General features: G+C 40.3%; 1 protein-coding gene across 2 annotated transcripts in view; it reads right to left on the bottom strand.

Annotated features, from left to right (window-relative positions):
• NRPA1 (nuclear RNA polymerase A1) overlaps window positions 1–15,762 on the bottom strand; it is a 31,987-nt gene extending 16,225 nt beyond the window's left edge. For both annotated transcript variants that reach the window (XM_059606514.2, XM_059606515.2), the window contains exons 1-8: window positions 15,555–15,762; window positions 13,966–14,135; window positions 13,169–13,328; window positions 12,682–12,966; window positions 10,939–11,226; window positions 10,611–10,787; window positions 8,913–9,075; window positions 8,137–8,327 (exon numbers count right to left, since the gene is read on the bottom strand). In XM_059606514.2, the coding sequence (XP_059462497.2) occupies window positions 8,137–8,327; window positions 8,913–9,075; window positions 10,611–10,787; window positions 10,939–11,226; window positions 12,682–12,966; window positions 13,169–13,328; window positions 13,966–14,135; window positions 15,555–15,572 (1,452 nt within the window). In that variant the 5' untranslated portion in view covers window positions 15,573–15,762. The remainder of the gene's footprint in view (window positions 1–8,136; window positions 8,328–8,912; window positions 9,076–10,610; window positions 10,788–10,938; window positions 11,227–12,681; window positions 12,967–13,168; window positions 13,329–13,965; window positions 14,136–15,554) is intronic.
• Between the last annotated feature and the right edge of the window lie 1,683 nt (window positions 15,763–17,445).

Genomic DNA, 17,445 nt, shown 5'->3' with positions numbered 1-17,445 from the left:
CCAATAAAAAACAATAGCAAGAAAAGCAAAGAAAAACCCAAAACCCATAAAGCAACCCAAAACGAACACGGAGTCCTAACCCCAAAAACCCAAAACAAAGGCAACATTGTCCACCTTTTTGCACAGTAAAGGTCCAAAATAAATTATTTGCCAACCACCCATCTGGGGTTGCACATCCATCAGAAAAACAAACAAACAAACCAGTCCAGTTTTGTCTTCTACATGTGTGTGTATAGGTAGGTTGTGAGTCTAGGAAAAAGAATACATTTGAATATCTAGCATCAATAATAGAATAGACCCACTGAAATTTTGCATGTGTTTGGCTTCTCCTGCCAGTAGCCACTTCCCCTAGAAGAGTGTATGGCGGACTCAAGCTCCTTCGAGAGGGCATTCTTTGCGTGGTCGGCGGCATATCATCGTGATGGATAGATGTTGTATGTGCAAGAGAGATGGAGAGTCTATGGATCACCTTCTTCTCCATTGCAATGTGGCATCCGACATTTGGAGTGCTTTTTTCAGTCGTTTTGGGATGTTCTGAGTTGTCTATACGTGTTTTAGACTTCTTCAACTGTTGGTGGTCCTTTAGCAGGCCTAGAAGTGCTGCGGTGTGAAAAATTCTGCCTACGTGCCTTTTTTAGTGTATGAAAAGAAAGAACAATAGATTTTTTGAGGACAGAGAGAGAACACTAGGGGAAATTTTATCTTTGTTCTATGAAATTTGTATCTATGGGCAACAGTGTATGTGTCTCCTTTGTCGCTTAGTTATAGTGACTTCCTTGTTCATTTTGCCCTTGCTAGTTAGGTGGTTCCTTTTTTTGTATACCTCACGTGTAATTAGGATCTCCTTACGCTTTGAATGAGATTGGTTTATTACTTATCTAAAAAAAATATTTCTAGTAAACAAGAGAAAATCAAGACAGTTGAGGATAAAAAATATGAGTGCAACACTGGCTGAAAGAAGTCCAACATGGAAGACAGTTACAAGCCATCAGGAATAATAGGTGTTAAATGGAAGAAAATACACAGAAAGCTAATAATTACTATCAGAATTTGTCCTGAATCTTACCAACAACCAGTATCCAAATACAAAATCAATGAAAAAGAATTATTGCTCCCATCAGGACTAGTGCGCCTCCCTGACATTTTGAATAAAGTACATCTTGTAGAAAAGACACCTACATGATCCTACAGATTGAATAAAGCAAGCAACAGGCCAACACAAAAAGCATATAGAGAAGAAAATTTCCTCTCTTATTCTCTCCTACAAATATTCCTTTGTGCTACATTGAGCATACCGGACTAAGAGTGTCCACACCTACACTCACTATCTAGGTATACAGCCAACTATGTAGTTATAATCCAAGGGGACATTATTCACAAGCAATCTTTTCCATACAATACTTCAATGCCAAAACTCAAACCATCCAATGTACGAGGGTCAATATTATTGACCTACATGGATCACAAGTAGGACCAACATACATGAATGGTCATGATTGGCAAATTTATTGCAATCAAGATGCAAGCAATATGCTTCATAACCAAGTGCAGGTTAATTCATTTCTACAGATAACAAATAATAGATCAAACAGATAACTAAATTATATATATATATATATTTGATAAGTAATCTAAATTCATTCAAAGTGCAAAGGGGTGCAACACTAATACACGGGAAATATATAAGAGAACCCTAAAGTATAAAAAAGAACAAGCCAACCTCCATTTTTTCAAAGCATTACAGTTTTCCAATTGTCCCCTCCAACTTATCAACAACTAGCTCACCCTTCCAGATATTACCCAAGCAATACCAAACAATTAAAAAATGCACTCCACAATTCTTTTGCAACCTGATAGTTCAGTTAACACAAAACTGAGATAGAAATTATCCTAGAAAACGGGATGGGGTTGTCGAGAGATTGGTCTGTAGAATCTAAGGAGTTTGCCATGATAGTGAAGGATGGAGATACGGTTTTGAAGCTACAAGAGCGATGCAGAGGTAAGTTGAGATCGATACGATTGGACTGGAAAGAAGCAGAATGGCTATTGAAGATTTTTGATGAGCTGTTGGTCGTTGAGGATTCAAGGGTTTTCAGGGATGAGTCCATTCGGAGTTTTCCACGCGTTATAGTCCAGAAATGTTTCAACAGGCACGGGAGCTTCCTGGTATTAGAGGAGTATGATGGCAGAGATAGACGAGGGAGAATTTTCGTGCCTGAAGGATGGAATAGGAAGGGCTGGTACCGGTTCCAGTCAGAGATTCGGATCGCTGTTGATTTTGTCCAGCCATTTGTTGGGGTTGCAAGAAAGGCAATGGCAGGGAAACAAAGACGAAGCTTTTCAGAGGTGTTAATGTCTACGTCGAACCAGGAAGAGGAACTGTTTGGGTCCTTCGCTGAACCGATTGCAAGAGTTCCCAAATGGTTGTTGGGTGTTTCTGCTGAGAATGGTAAGACGTTGGGGTCAAGTTTTTCTGCAGAATGCCATGCTAAGGAAGCTGAAGTTCGTCCGGTGGTTCTGAAGTCTCTTCCAGTGGTAGGTCCGGTGGAGAAGACTGTTCTGAACAGTGTAGGCAGGATCGAGGTAGCGCAGAGGAAATCTTCAAGTTCCGAGGAGAAAGTGTCCGAAGCAGATTTTTCAGGTGCGTGCTGTTCAGGTTGCGTGTCTGCGGGAGGTAAGGAAAAGCTGAAGAAATCCCTGCTGAAGTTACAGGACGAGATAAGGATCTGCCTCGAAGGAATTGATTTTATCTCCCGATCCCCATGCAGTTGTGAGGCCAGATCCTTTGGGCCTTCTAGAACCAGTACTGTGGAGACCCTTATGGTGGCCCAGCCCAAGGCCATTTCTAAGTTCCCGGTAGGTCAAAAGGACAAGGCCCCAGTTGTGGGCTTTGGGCCCAGTAAGTTGCTTAATACTTACCGAAGGAAGACAGTAAAGTCCAGCAACACAGGGCTCTCGGGTGCTTCGTCATCCTTGACGGAGACTCGCACTCAGTCGACCTTGTCGCATCAAGGTGTGCCGGTCACTCATGTGCCGCCGGCAGAGGCGCCGGTGAAGGAGTTGCCGACAGTCAAGGAACCGTGGAAGTTGGTGTCGGCAAGGGAAGGATATCGAGGAACTGATACAATCGATGGGTCTTCTCCGGCGAGCGGTTCTGTGGAACTTTCTTCATCGCCGGCGCGACGGAGCGACCCAGTTCTGGGCATTTTGGGTAAAGTGCCGACAGTCCTACCGGCATGCGCTCGCAAGGAGGTCTCGACCAGTTCTTCTCCGTGGGTTTTTTCGGGGCCTACTGCCGATGATCGTGGGATGGTGAAGATGTCGACGTGTGGGAGGGGGATGGTTATAGCGGAGAGAGGTGGCTATGGGCAGTTAGTTTTAACCAAGACGGGGCAGCTGGTGCAGGTGCCTGGAAAGGAGGGGTCTGACCTTCGGGGTGAGCTCTCACCGGGGCTCGAGAAATGGGACTTGCCGGGAATGGGACAGGAGTTGGTGGAGAAGGATACGGGGATAGGAGAAAGTGCTGGGCAGAAGATGATTGAGAAGCAGGGGGAGATTCCACCGGGTCTTGAGAAGTGGGAGCTACCAGGATCGACCCACACTTTGAGGTTGAGTGGGGCATTGGAAAGTGTATGTGAGGAGAGCCCTGTGACTGATTCAGAATCCTTAGCGGTGGTTCCTTTTGCGGAGCTGGAGCCGATTACGGTGGAGTATGTTACTGATTTCAGCAAGCTTGTGGGTGTCTCTTGTGATGGAGAAGATAGTAAGCTTTCGAAGGTCTTTGGGATTATCTTGGCTGATTCTGTGGGCGATGGCAAGGAAGTGGGAGAGGCGGTGGAAGAGGGAGTGGCCTTGGAAACACATACAGGAAAGAAAGGTAAGCGAGAGCTCAACAACCTTAACTTTTCTGTTAATTATGAGGGGCAAAGTGGAAGTTATTTGAGGGCTAGAAATAAAGGGAGGGGTCATCGAGTTGCTCAATGAAGCCAAAAATTCTTTCCTGGAATGTGAGGGGCTTAAATGAAAGGGGCAAAAGATTGAGGGTTAGAAATCTCCTTAGAAGTTGGAAGGTGGATATAGTAAGTTTGCAGAAGACTAAGGTGGATCTTATCTCTAATAATTTTGTGAGGAGTTTGTGGGGATGCACTTATGCGGAGTGGTGTTATGTTCCGTCAAGAGGGGCCTCGGGTGGAATTCTGGTTATGTGGGATAGAAGGGTAGTCACGAAGGTTGAGGTTGCTTTGGGCAGTTTTGTGGCGGCTTGCTCCTTCAGAAATGTTGATGACGGTTTTGTTTGGGCATTTGGGGGGGTGTATGGTCCCAACAGAGATAATGTTAGACATTATTTTTGGGAGGAGTTGGTGGGCCTTATGAGTTGGTGGGATATGCCTTGGTGTATTGGTAGGGACTTCAATGCAACTCTCTTTCCTAGTGAAAGGTCGGGGGGCGTTCATTCCAGGTCCGCAATGAGGGAATTTGCAGATTTTATCTCGGAGCAGGGTCTTATGGACCTTCCATTAGCTGGGGGGGTCTCTACTTGGTCTAACAATCACTCTTGGTCTCGGCTAGATAGATTCCTTATTTCCCCAGGTTGGGAAGTTCACTACCCGGGTGTTCGACAAAAGAGGTTGCTCCGTATTTGTTCGGATCATGCTCCTATTGTTCTTGATTGTAATTGTTTCTTGGGAGGTAAGAGACCATTCAAGTTTGAAAATATGTGGCTTAAAGTTGAGGGTTTTGTGGACAAAGTGCGGAGTTGGTGGGAGTCTTATCACTTTCTTGGCACACCGAGTTTTATCTTGGTGAAAAAGATACGAGCTCTCAAGGAGGATATTAAGAGATGGAATAACCATGAATTTGGCAATGTGGGAGGGCACATCAAGGCTCGTATGGATGATTTAAAGGCTCTTGATAGGATGGAGGAAGAGAGAGGTTTGTCCCCTGAAGATATTGAGCGGAAGAGGTCGTTAGCCAGAGAGTTGGAGTCCCTTCTCTTACAAGAGGAAATTAGTTGGAGGCAAAAATCAAGGGTCCGGTGGTTGAAAGAGGGAGATAATTGTACGAAATTTTTCAATCGGATTGCTAATGCGAATAGAAGACATAACACCATTGAGTCGTTGATTGTAGAAGGTTCCACCACTTCAGATCAAGAGGTTATTAGTAATCATGTCACTCATTTTCACGAGTCTCTTTTCAAAGAGAGTCTCTCTTGGAGACTGAGGTTAGATGATCTTGAGTTTGACATGTTGGATGTTGGAGAGGCCACTAGTTTGGAAGCTCCTTTCGAGGAAAGGGAGGTTTGGGAGGTGGTGAAGGGAATGGATAGGGACAAGGCACCAGGTCCGGACGGTTTTTCTATGGCGTTCTTTCAGGATTGTTGGGATGTGCTCAAGGGGGACATTATGGCGGTCTTTGCGGAGTTCCATGATCGAGGTAGGTTTGAGAATAGTCTTAATGCCACGTTCATCTCTCTCATCCCGAAGTCTCATGGAGCTACTGACATTAAGGATTTTCGTCCGATTAGCCTTGTGGGAGGGACATACAAGATTATAGCCAAGGTCCTTGCCAATAGAATGAAGAGAGTGATGAACAGGGTAATCTCTAAACCCCAGAATCCTTTTGTAAAAGGCAGGCAAATCTTGGACTCAGTTCTCATCGCCAATGAATGTCTGGATAGTCGTATTAGATCAGGGGAGCCCGGCTTATTATGCAAATTGGATATGGAAAAAGCCTATGATCATATGAATTGGAAGTTCCTTCTCTACTTACTGAGAAGGTGTGGTTTTGGAGAGAAATGGTGCTCCTGGATCGAGCATTGCATCTCGTCCGTGAGATTCTCGGTTTTGATTAATGGTTCTTCATCCGGTTTCTTTGATAGTTCACGTGGCGTGAGGCAAGGTGACCCTCTTTCTCCTTTCCTGTTTGTCTTGGTCATAGAGGCTTTCAGTAGGTTGATCGACGCCTCGTTACATAGGGGACTCATTTCTGGGTTTCTAGTGGGAGCTAGAGAAACGGATCGGATTATCGTCTCTCACCTTCTCTTTGCTGATGACACTTTGGTTTTCTGTGGGGCAGATCCTACTCAAGTAAGAAACATTGGCGCCTTACTTGTCTGCTTTGAAGCTGTCTCTGGGTTAAAAGTGAACTTGGCTAAATCTGTCATGGTTCCTGTGGGTAGTATGGACAATGCGGACAGGCTGGCTGGTATTTTGGGATGTGGTATAGCTTCTACGCCGCTGAAGTATTTGGGCCTCCCGTTGGGAGCCTCGTTTAAGGTCAAGGCTATTTGGGAGGACGTGTTGGAGAAATATGCTAGAAGGCTGGCCTCTTGGAAACGCTTGTATCTATCAAAGGGGGGGAGGATTACTCTCATAAAGAGTACCTTATCCAATCTTCCTACCTACTTTCTGTCTCTATTTCCTATTCCGGCCTCAGTGGCGAAGCGCATTGAGAAGATTCAACGTGATTTCTTATGGGGTGGGATTGATGAAGAGTTTAAATTCCATCTGGTTAGTTGGAATAAGGTATGTTCTCCGATCTCTGAGGGAGGTTTAGGCATTCGGAATTTGCGTTTGATGAATCAAGCTCTTTTGGGAAAATGGTTATGGAGATTTGCTCAGGAGAAGGAGGCTTGGTGGAGGAAGATTTTGGTGGCAAAGTATGGTGCGGTTTGGGGTGATTGGTGCTCCAAGGTTCCCAGAGGATCGCATGGGGTTGGGTTATGGAAGTATATATGCAGGGGGTGGAGGTCGTTCCAAAGCCACATTAGATTTATCCCTAGTCTTGGGTCCAATATCAGGTTTTGGGAGGATATTTGGTGCGGAGATATGTCTCTTAAGGAGGCTTTTCCTGGACTTTTCAACATAGCCACCAAGAAGGATGCGTCTATTGCAGACAATAGGGAATGCTTAAATGCCTCTGTTCAGTGGAATGTTTCCTTCACTCGCAGGGTACATGATTGGGAAGTGGAGGTCTTGGCCTCTTTTTACACGCTATTGTATTCGCATCCGATGGGCGGGGAAGGGGAGGATAGAATAAGGTGGATCTCTTCTTGTAAAGGCAAATTTGAAGTAAGATCATTTTATAGGATCCTTGCTTCAAAAGACCCTACTCCTTTCCCTTGGAAAAGTATTTGGCACACCAAGGCTCCTTCAAGAGTGGCCTTCTTTGTTTGGACGGCCGCGCTTGGAAAGATTCTAACTTTGGACAATGTTCGGAAGAGAGGTATTGTGGTGATAAATCGTTGTTGCATGTGTGAATCAGATGGGGAGTCTGTTGATCATCTCTTTCTTCATTGTGGGGTGGCGCGCACCATGTGGAATGCCATTTTCGTTCGGTTTGGTTTGTGTTGGGTTATGCCGGGTAACGTTAACGAGTTGTTTGCTTCTTGGTGGACGGGTGGTAAATCCAGCAGTGCCGTTGTGTGGAAGATGGTTCCTCTATGCCTTATGTGGAGTATTTGGAACGAGAGAAATGCTAAATGTTTTGAGGAATATAGAGGACCTTATTCATTTTTTCTTGTACACTCTCTTCTCTTGGACTGCTGGTTGGCTAGCGCCTATAGTAATCAGCTTCCAAGATTTTCTTTTGATGTTCTCTTCTTCTTTCTCTTCCTCTTAGTCGCTCTCTTGTATACTCCCGGTGTACTAGGGTTGCGCCCCTCTGCGCTTTTTCTATATATCTTTACTTATCAAAAATTCTTTTGCAACCTCACAATGGAGAAGAAGATGAGCAATAGACTCCCCACATTTCTTACACATACAGCACCATTCCACCACAAATAACATTTATCTTTTGTAAACTATCCAAAGTTCAAAAATTTCCTAAAGTTGTCATCCTCACAAAAAACATTATTCTTGAGAGAGTAGACAATACTCTTCCAAGGAAAAAGGGACCTTAAGGGAGTAGATAACACCTTATAGTAAGACTTAACTTCAAATGACTTCCTTTTAGAAGGAATCCAAAAATCACCCTCATGCGACAAGATTCCATCGAGAGCATTACCTTTGGCTCTATAATTAATTAATTATCAGTTACTTACCTATCAAAAAAAAATTAATTAATTATAAGGATAAAGTAAGGAACAAAATTATATTCCTTGCTACAAGATGATAATTAAAATTTGTCCATTCTTACCTCGGGATAGGTTAATCTTAGTGCAAAGTATGGAGGAATTCCTATTTCATTTACAGCTAAATAGGGATCTGGGGATATGACAGAGCGGCAAGCATAATTAACCCTCTTTCCCATCATTTTCTGGCGGAACATGCCTTCCTTCTTTTCCAGTAACTGACAAATTCCTGAAGTTACATCTCTTCGACCTTGACCTACCATAAGTAGAGAAAGGAAAACTGGTGTTAGCTGCTACAGGCAGTGATTATTAAATGCTTACATATTATACTTGAAACAAGGGACATGCATTGACAAAGCCAAGGACATACACTAAATCATCCAATGCACACAAATAAGTATTAACAATGCAAACAAAGTAGAACACTTTTTTTTCAATTCAAATAACTCTACCCATGACCAGTTCTCCCCAGGTAATCTTTGGAATATAACCACAATCCTTATTTTTTCAGCACAAACTCTAAGATAAAGCACAAGCCATTAATTACAATAATGCACTTTAGAAGCATATACACACCATTACACATGTAGTTTAAGAAGGGTAAGTGAGGCGAGGAGTAATGCAGAGACACAGGATTTTCATCATTCATCAAAATAAAAGCCGATAAATGCAAGTCATTGATTGCATGTTGTACTTCAATTAATAGATTTTCTTTCATAAGTAATTTGATCATAGATATTTGAAATGCAATCAAAAGAGAATCTAAAGAATTTACTCGCATTCAAAAACATAACAGAAATTAGAAGTCCAATCGATGAAGATAGCATCAATTTATGCTCACCTGTAGCAGTTTTGCTATCAAACAACACATTTATAGATTGCTGGAGGTCCATCCACAGCCGTACAATCTTTGAGTATTCTAAGTTGTTAACATGCGCATTTCCCAATGAAATATTGGACTGTAGCACCTTCTCCAACAAAATAGTTTGAGAATGCTCAATTACCTAGAATAACACCAAATATGTAATTCAATAGGGCATCCTTAAAATCAAGAGAATGTAGTAGATACAAATTAAAAAATAGATTATTCATCCCGCTACACATGTTGCAATGGGGGGGAGTACCAAACTCTATGGGATCAATCAGGTATTACACCCTTTTGAGGGATGCCTTCCTTGGGCCATAGGATAAGGAGTGCGCCGCCCCCCATCCCCCCCCCCCCAACCCACACACACACTCTCCCTGCCCTTTTCACTTGGTGCCAAAACAAAAACAAAATACTGAACCTTACTCAACTTTGCATGTAAGTACAGAGGACATGTACAAGAGAATACTTAAAGAATAGAAAAAGAAGAACCAAATTCCAAAAACTCAAAAAAAAAAAAAAAAAAAAAAAAAAAAAAAAAAAACAAGTAAACTATTCCATTTGTAAAGGAATTGTAATATCATTTTCTTCAGCTCTAACATCACAGTCTCACGATCTTCAAAACTCCTTGTGTTTCGCTCTCTCCAAGGACACCACATTAAACACAAAGCATCCAACTTACATATTTTCAAAGTAGTACTTTCCAATTGTCCCCTTTAACTCACAAACAACTCGCTCACCCTTCAAGTAGAAGCCACATTATTCTTATTCTTTTCCAATTTTGTCACATTTAAAGTCGTCAACAGTTTCCAAGTATTACAAGCACAGAACAAAAAGTATAAGCAAAAAAGGGGGCAGAAGCAAAAATAAATAAATTGTCAACAAATAAATGAATTGGCACTAAAAAAAGTAGCATTGTTACTAACATAAACAACAGCCTTTAGAGCGTGTTACGATTATTTAGGATACTGTTTGGCATAATTACAACTTTACCATGATAGAGACCAGCCTAGCTTAGTTGTCATAATGAACACTCCAATGGGTCCAGAAAATACTCAGAGCAAGAAAAGTGGGGAGCATTGCTCTAGTACAGAACATGTGTGCAAAAAAGACAACAAAAAAATCAAGACTTAAAATTACAATGATCTAAAAAATCTTCAAAAAATGATTTTAGACAGATTAATTGGGTTATCTAAAATGCCAAAGCAATTTTACCTCTCTTAGATGCTCCATGAGAGGACATGAGAGTATCTCATATCGTGTTAGGTCCACAATGCATGCTCCTAACATGACTTACCATTTTCTTCCTAATTTAACCACCATCCACATACATTGTCTCAGAAACAGGCCGACAGAACCAAAGCCCATGCCAACTATAATGTGAATAAGTTTATAATATTTTCCAAAGGGCACAATGTGTGCAAGCATCACAACAATGCATAAACATCGTTCATGTCATAATCTGATTAATATGTTTGGTGGGAAGCAAAGAAAGCTGACTATTAAGAGTGCTGGATTTGCCAACAAAACCACAGCACAGATATCTTTAACCAACATAATATTTTCCAGGATCGCGATAATAAAGGGAAAAACTAAGTCAAGCAGGAATAGAAGAAAACAAAACCCCACTTTTTGCAAAAAGAGCAAGATTTTCTTTCAAGAACAAGTACATACTGAAACCGAATCACCTCCCTTGGATGGGGGGCGGAATTTGGTTGGAGGTACAAGAATAGTCTCTAAGAAGAACATAGAGTAAGCATCTTTCCTTTGAAGTCCCTGCTGCTGTATATCACTGATAAATGAGCAGAGCTGTCTCTCATTTTCCCAAAGAAGCTTCACAATTTCTTTAACCTGTAAATTAGAAAGAAAAAAAAATTGATAAAGAGAGAGAAAACTTTACTTCAAAACCAGAATAGGTTTCTATAACATTGAACCCAAGTCAAGACAACCATAAACATAGGCTATTACGATTGTAAAAAATAAACTTCCCCAAGTAGCATACCTCTGATGGTAATAGAGGTCCCGAAAATAAACCCTTCTGCTTAAAGAACTCAAGAGGCACTTCCCCTCCTTTTCTTCTATGCCTTCTTGTCGGACTATCTTGAGCTCCAGAAGAGGTAGCACTGGAGGTTTCTGTTTCAGCAGTATCAACAACATCCCCCAAGGGAGTCATATCATTGGTGTTTTGCACCTCAAGCAAAGTATTTCCATTAGTTCCACCAGTTAATGACCTTCCCACCTTGCACCCTTGAATCGCATTCCGTCTAGCATTGCCACCTGACATACCACTCTACAAAAATCAACCCAGAGAGAAAAATTAGTTATCAGCCCATTAAAGTACTTTAACATTGTAATTTTTATTGTCTCTGATTTTGTTTACTCCTGTCCTCTCTCTTTGTTTTCCTTTGTTGTCTTTTAGCTAACCGTTCGGAGAAAAACTAGGTGTTATACTAAGGAACCCTAAGTGTGATGCATAGGAAAACTAGGAATTATACCTATTACCTAGGCTTGTCTCTTCTTTTTTTCTCTTTTTTCAGTTTCCAGCAATTTTGTTTTGAATTCCAACCAATATATGATCTGATCTTTATGTATTGTTTCCCTAGAATCCAATCCTAAACAACCCCAAACCACCTAGCCATCAAATAGCACTCAAGCAATCCCAAAATATATATATTAAAAGACTATTCAGAGTTACTGTTCGAAGCCCAAAAATAGCAAGCCAAAACGCTAAGTGTTTCCTCTTTCTTTCATCTCCAAATCCTAACCTTTTGTTTTACCATTAAAAAAACCCTATATTCCTTAATATTTTCCAGCCTTTTTCCCACTAAAATCCTAGCCGTAGCTTGTCCTAAACCCTAAAACAAGTTGCTTTCCAGATTCTCCTACATAAGATTTGGTTTCGAATCTTTTGTTCTACATCAATTTTGGTATTCTAACTTCTGTCCGACATCAAAAAGTGAGAAGCATCACTCTAAGAAAGCAGGGACCACCCTTCTAAATAGACCCCCTTCAAACCTTCCATCGATCTTGCACGTCAAATCTTGTTGCTTAATTCATTACCAATTTCCTATCCCTTCTTCAAATTAGTATTGCATGAGCAAGGAACAAGATGTTTTGACTATGCAAAGAGCATTCTCTCTTTTTAATAATCATGAACAAATGAATCTCGATTAACAAGCAAAAAGATGCAATGGTGAAAGAGCAAAGCAATACAAAACATTAATTATTCCAGGAATCAAGGAGGGGAAATGCCTGCAATGTTTCTTAACAATTAGTTAGGTTAAGTCTTTAGATAAACACAAAATTGCATACATAATCAAACACAATCAGATATGGAATGTGCTTTACAAATTTTTACATATTTTTATTACTTATCAAAAAAACAAATTAAATTTGAGCAATTTTTTAAAGAAAGGGCATCTTAATAGCCACTCCCATCCTGTGGATCACTCTTAAGATTTTTTTTTTTTTCACTTCCTATTGAAATTGGGTCAGTTACTGGTTTCTGTATGTTATTTATCAAAAGTTCCAGGCTTCCAAAGCCTCACACACCCAAAACAAAATCAACAGAAAAAGTTGGCACAAGCAGACAAATAAATCCACGCATTTTACTACAGGAACTCAAAAAAAAAAAAAAAAAAAAAGCATCCTTCAAATATCACCAAAAGTAAGAAAGCAAATAAGAAAGGAACTATCACTGGTTACATGGACAATTTTCAAGCTGTGACGACATGAAAAAACTTACCATATAAAACCATCCAAAAGTAGGTTTACTGATTTTAGGATTTCTGGCCTCACAGTTCTTACAAACCCCAGATCTTGGCTTCAGCAATTTTCTCAAAGCAGACATTGCCTCAGTAAACTGAAGAGAGGTCCATCCTTGCTTACATAAATGTGCCTTATCACTATACTGGCTCGCATCGATGTCATCTGGATATGAGGTTTCACTCAATGTATTCGAGCCCAACCTTTTGGCCCCAACAACGTCCCCTTTCACAATGAGTTCCAATTGAGAAACACATGTCTCAACCTTAAATTGGTATAAAAATTCAAAAGAAAACCATTAGAGAAGATATAAAATCCAACAAGGATTCAAAAAAAAAAATCTATATATATATATATATATATATAGAAAATATCATTCAAAAAGCAAGGTCAGCGAAGGAACAAAGCACAATAGGCTCCATGAGGCCCAGGAGGTACTATATATTGCCCCATTAAAGTGAAAATACCTGGCTTCTGCTTGCCCGGAAATGGTGACAAAAGAAACAAGTACTCTGAAGAAGACTGTGGAGAATATTGAAGAGCAACGGATTATAGACTGGTGAAACAAGGTCAATGTGACCAAAATGGCCTGGGCAAAGCAATGAAAGCTGCTCGCATGTCTTGCAACTGCATCAGAAACAAAGAACCGTATCATCCCTATGTTACAAAATTGCCCGGTATTCTACAACAAATGCACCTATTAAACATCGTACATTATCACAAAATTATTTCCAGTAAACCAGCAATATGAGCAAAATTTGTTACATGGTGAAGAATCCATTTATGATCAGTTCAAGCTGAAAAACAAAAAAAAAAGCCAACCTTACTAAAAAATTGCCAATTGTATAAGTGAAAAGATAACTGGTTATTACTTTAAAATATCCCCCTTACTAGCAACGTGGGCATGGACAATCTACCACTAAATTTACATATTTGTTCTTCAATTAAACTAGGACATACAGTTTAATGGAGAGAAGCAGAAGCAGAGACAGAGAAGAAACTTTGACAATAAGCCTAACCAAAAAAAAAAAAAAAAAAAAGATGATAAAACTAGCAAAGGAATAATAATTACAGAACAGACCACCAGATGATAAAACTAACAAAGGAATATTAATTACAGAACAGACCGTTCATCCTAGGTGTCATCAGATTCCGACAGAGACATCAATAAGCATGTGGCCTTAAATGTGAATAATGTAAGACAGAAAGCAGCGAGCAGCGAGCATAGGACTCAATCTAAATAGGTGGGTTAAAAGAGACTTACTGCGTCCTTTCAGCTAGTGGGCCCAATTTTGGATCATACAATCCACCAGGCACCGGTCTGTCCATACTATCAAGCAAAATTGGATTTGTAATCTTAACAACACTATGCTTTCGAACCTCTTCATCTGTAAAGAAACTGAACCCAACAGCTTCAAAAGACTTCGTAGTACCCTGCAGTAATACTCAGGTTAAGACAACTATGGTGAACTCCATATTCAATGGAATTTAGTAGTGCATTTAGTGGCAAGTTCACACAAAAGATCAAGTCGCACAAGAGAGAGAGACGCACACACACAGAGAGGGAGAGAGAGAGAGAGAGAGAGAATTGGCTATACACATAAGCTAAAACAACAATCATAAGCTAAAAGAATTTTTTCAACTGCCAACTGTAATAAGATTCAATCATAACAAATACACAAAACAGTTAAGTCTTCACGCCAGATTTTAAAAAAACAAAAAAAAAAATCATAGCATAACGAATAACTTTGCATTTCGAATTTGCTATACAGAAAATTTATCACAAAAAACCTGGAGAGTCTCTGCATCATCAGATAAGAACTTTTCAAAAATGTATCACAAGTAAAAACCAAAAACTTGTACTCAGTCCTCAGCTTAAGCCCTACTTTTTACTTTTTAAGTGTCAAGAAAAAGATAGCAAACATAATGAAATTATGAATCTCATTCTTTATTCAAAAAATAAGAAGAAGAAGAAAACGCTCACATTAGTTTGAATTTCCAACAATGCAAAAACACAAACCAGCCAAATCCACGCAGTCATATTAAGCTCGATTTACCAGATACTTCCCAAAACTATATGAAAATCAAGAACCCAAATATTTGTTCACCACAACTCCAAGCTTAACAATTAGAAGCTTTTTTTGTTACTTGGAGCTCAAGAAAAAATATCTCCTCCGCTAAACTGAGTTCCATAAAATTACTTGGTTCCATTAAATAGATACAAACTTTGAGTAGAACTCACATTTGAAAACCAGCTTGTAAGGAGAGGGTTCCCAAAAGTTTATATATACATGATTAAGATTACACTTAACCCATGTGGGACACTAAAATCGTAACATACAACCACGCTCCGTAGCCGACATCCACAGTGGCTGGCTCATTCTATCGAGACTGGCCCGATGAACACTATACTATCAACATTGACCCTATAGTAACCTTTCACTTTTTGTGGCTCCACTCACCATCGATATTCAATAGCTTAACACTATACTATACATAATATCAGGACATTTTAATCCAGCCTATAGGTTGCCCCCTCCGTGACTCCACAAAGCCGCAACCCCTTCCATCTCATATTCAACTAACTGCATTTAATCCCATACTTAACATGGTGGCCGCTCTAATACCAAATAATACCAATTTTGGGTAGAACTCATTTTTGAGAACCGGCTTCCAAGAAGGTTAAGAACTTAACCCACGTGAGACACTAATATAGTACCATAAACTTAGCTACTTTCATCATTAAACAGCCAAAAAGAATAAGAAGTTTCATAATTTACTAGCTTTAACCTATTACGCAAAGTTAAGGAACCACACAAATACATGTAAAAATACAGAGAGAGAGAGAGAGACCTCTAGGGGTTGAGCCATGACGGTGTTGCTGATATAAAAGGCAATGGGCGCTGGGCAATCTGTCTGAGATCAGGTGTCACGTTGTGCTGTGGAAGGCCTGACGAGAGCAGGCGTTCAACCCGTAGAAGCAGCAGGCGTGACTGGGGAATGGCGAGTTCAACGGGTAGCTCTGTATAGAGACTGGAGGTGTTTGCGTTGTGCTCTAACTTCGTTTTGCCTGGGGGTTTAGGGTATGAGTGCTCTGGGTGGGTCTCGGGTATTAGGTTTTGGGTCGGTTTTGTGGGCTTCTTGGGTTGTGGGCCTTTTGGGTTTTGGTGGGCTTTTCTTGCTCTTTGTTTAGGTTTTTTCTGAGTTAGGTGTTTATTGTGTATATACGAGTGTATTTATGGACGCCTTATACTTTTTAACAAAAATCTTCATTATTTATTAAAAAAAATATAGAAATCAGAGAGAGATAGCCGATGCTGGAGTCACCGGCGGGTAGGGATTGTTCATTGTTGGTCAGCGGCGGAGAAAGCGAGAGAGCTGAAGTTGAGTTTTAGAGGAGGCGGTGACTATGTGTGCGTGTTCGGCCCCTTCCCTAGTTTGTATTAACTCGTCGCACAAAAAATGGCTTAATTTCGTCTACATGTACTGTAACTGTTTTTGGAAGTTTTTAATTCGTAATTGCCCATGACAAGATGATACGCAAGGTGGGCTAAGCCCAAGTAAAAAAAATACATGGATCTTGTTTTTCAAGGGCTAACAAGTCCAAAAAAAAAAAAAAATTATAATATATATATATATATATACTTTTTAAGTGTCAAAAAGTATATTAAGGTTCCTTCTAATGGTAATATTTTAGACTAGACTAATGCTACTCTTTTTTTAAAAAAAAAAATGAAACATCATTCTTGCATCAAAAATCAGGACAGAAATTCTTGCTCAGCAAATACAATATTTTGAATAAAATTAGGACTATCCTCCATTCATACTTGGTCTAAAGATTAATGAAGTGCTGCATTCGTCAAATAGTGGGTCGCTTCGTTTGCCTCCCTTTGAATGTGTCAAACGAAAGATTAGAGACTATTCAGCCTAACATCCTCAATCAATTGACTGTACTGGCTCCAAAAAGAGTTTGCATGTTGCAAAACATTCACAATTTCCAGCGCATTTCCCTCAAGAATTACTCCTTGGAACCCTAAATCGCTACCAAATGCTACAGCCTTCCAAGTAGCCATTGCCTTAGCTACGATTGGATTGGTAATAAAGGGAATTGTGGTACCCATAGATGCAAGGACAAGACCCAACTCATCTCTTACCATCATTCACACTCCCATCTTCTTGTTCATACTATTCATCCCAATTTATCTTTACCACCCCTTAGGAGGTTTCTACCATTATTGTCGCTCTTGTGGAATAATATCACCCCCTACTATGTCCAAAGGTCTAAGATGCCCGATGAAATTCTTCCACTGCTTATTGGGTACTTTTGAGAAGCAGAGAATGGGATATAACAACCCCATCCATAAACTACAGAGTTTGGTGGTCCTGAAGAGTGAAGAATAGCCTTTATTTTCCGCTATGCAATCTTATTTTCTTAAAGAATAGCATTACTTAGTATTTTCTCCTCCTATCATTTATATCATATGTGAGAAGCTTGGTGGACCCTAATTTGGGCAGGTGTTCGAACACTTGTTTAGACAATTTGGATACCTCCCGAGCAAGCAAGTAGGAGGCCACTTGACCTCTCACGTTGCCGATATTGTGAGCATGTAAGGCTCCCACCTACTCCGACCACCTAACCATTTGCCCGAGAAAGTGGAGTCGTTCTATATCACTATATAGGCTTGTTTTTATGCAACTATATATGCTTGTTTTTGTCAAGGGAAGAGGACACAAAGAAAACTAG

The sequence above is a fragment of the Corylus avellana genome, chromosome 10 (genome assembly GCF_965113065.1).
Source record: "Corylus avellana chromosome 10, dhCorAvel1.hap1.2, whole genome shotgun sequence".
In the NCBI taxonomy this organism is placed as follows: domain Eukaryota; kingdom Viridiplantae; phylum Streptophyta; class Magnoliopsida; order Fagales; family Betulaceae; genus Corylus; species Corylus avellana.
This window is presented reverse-complemented; position numbering and strand designations above follow the sequence as displayed.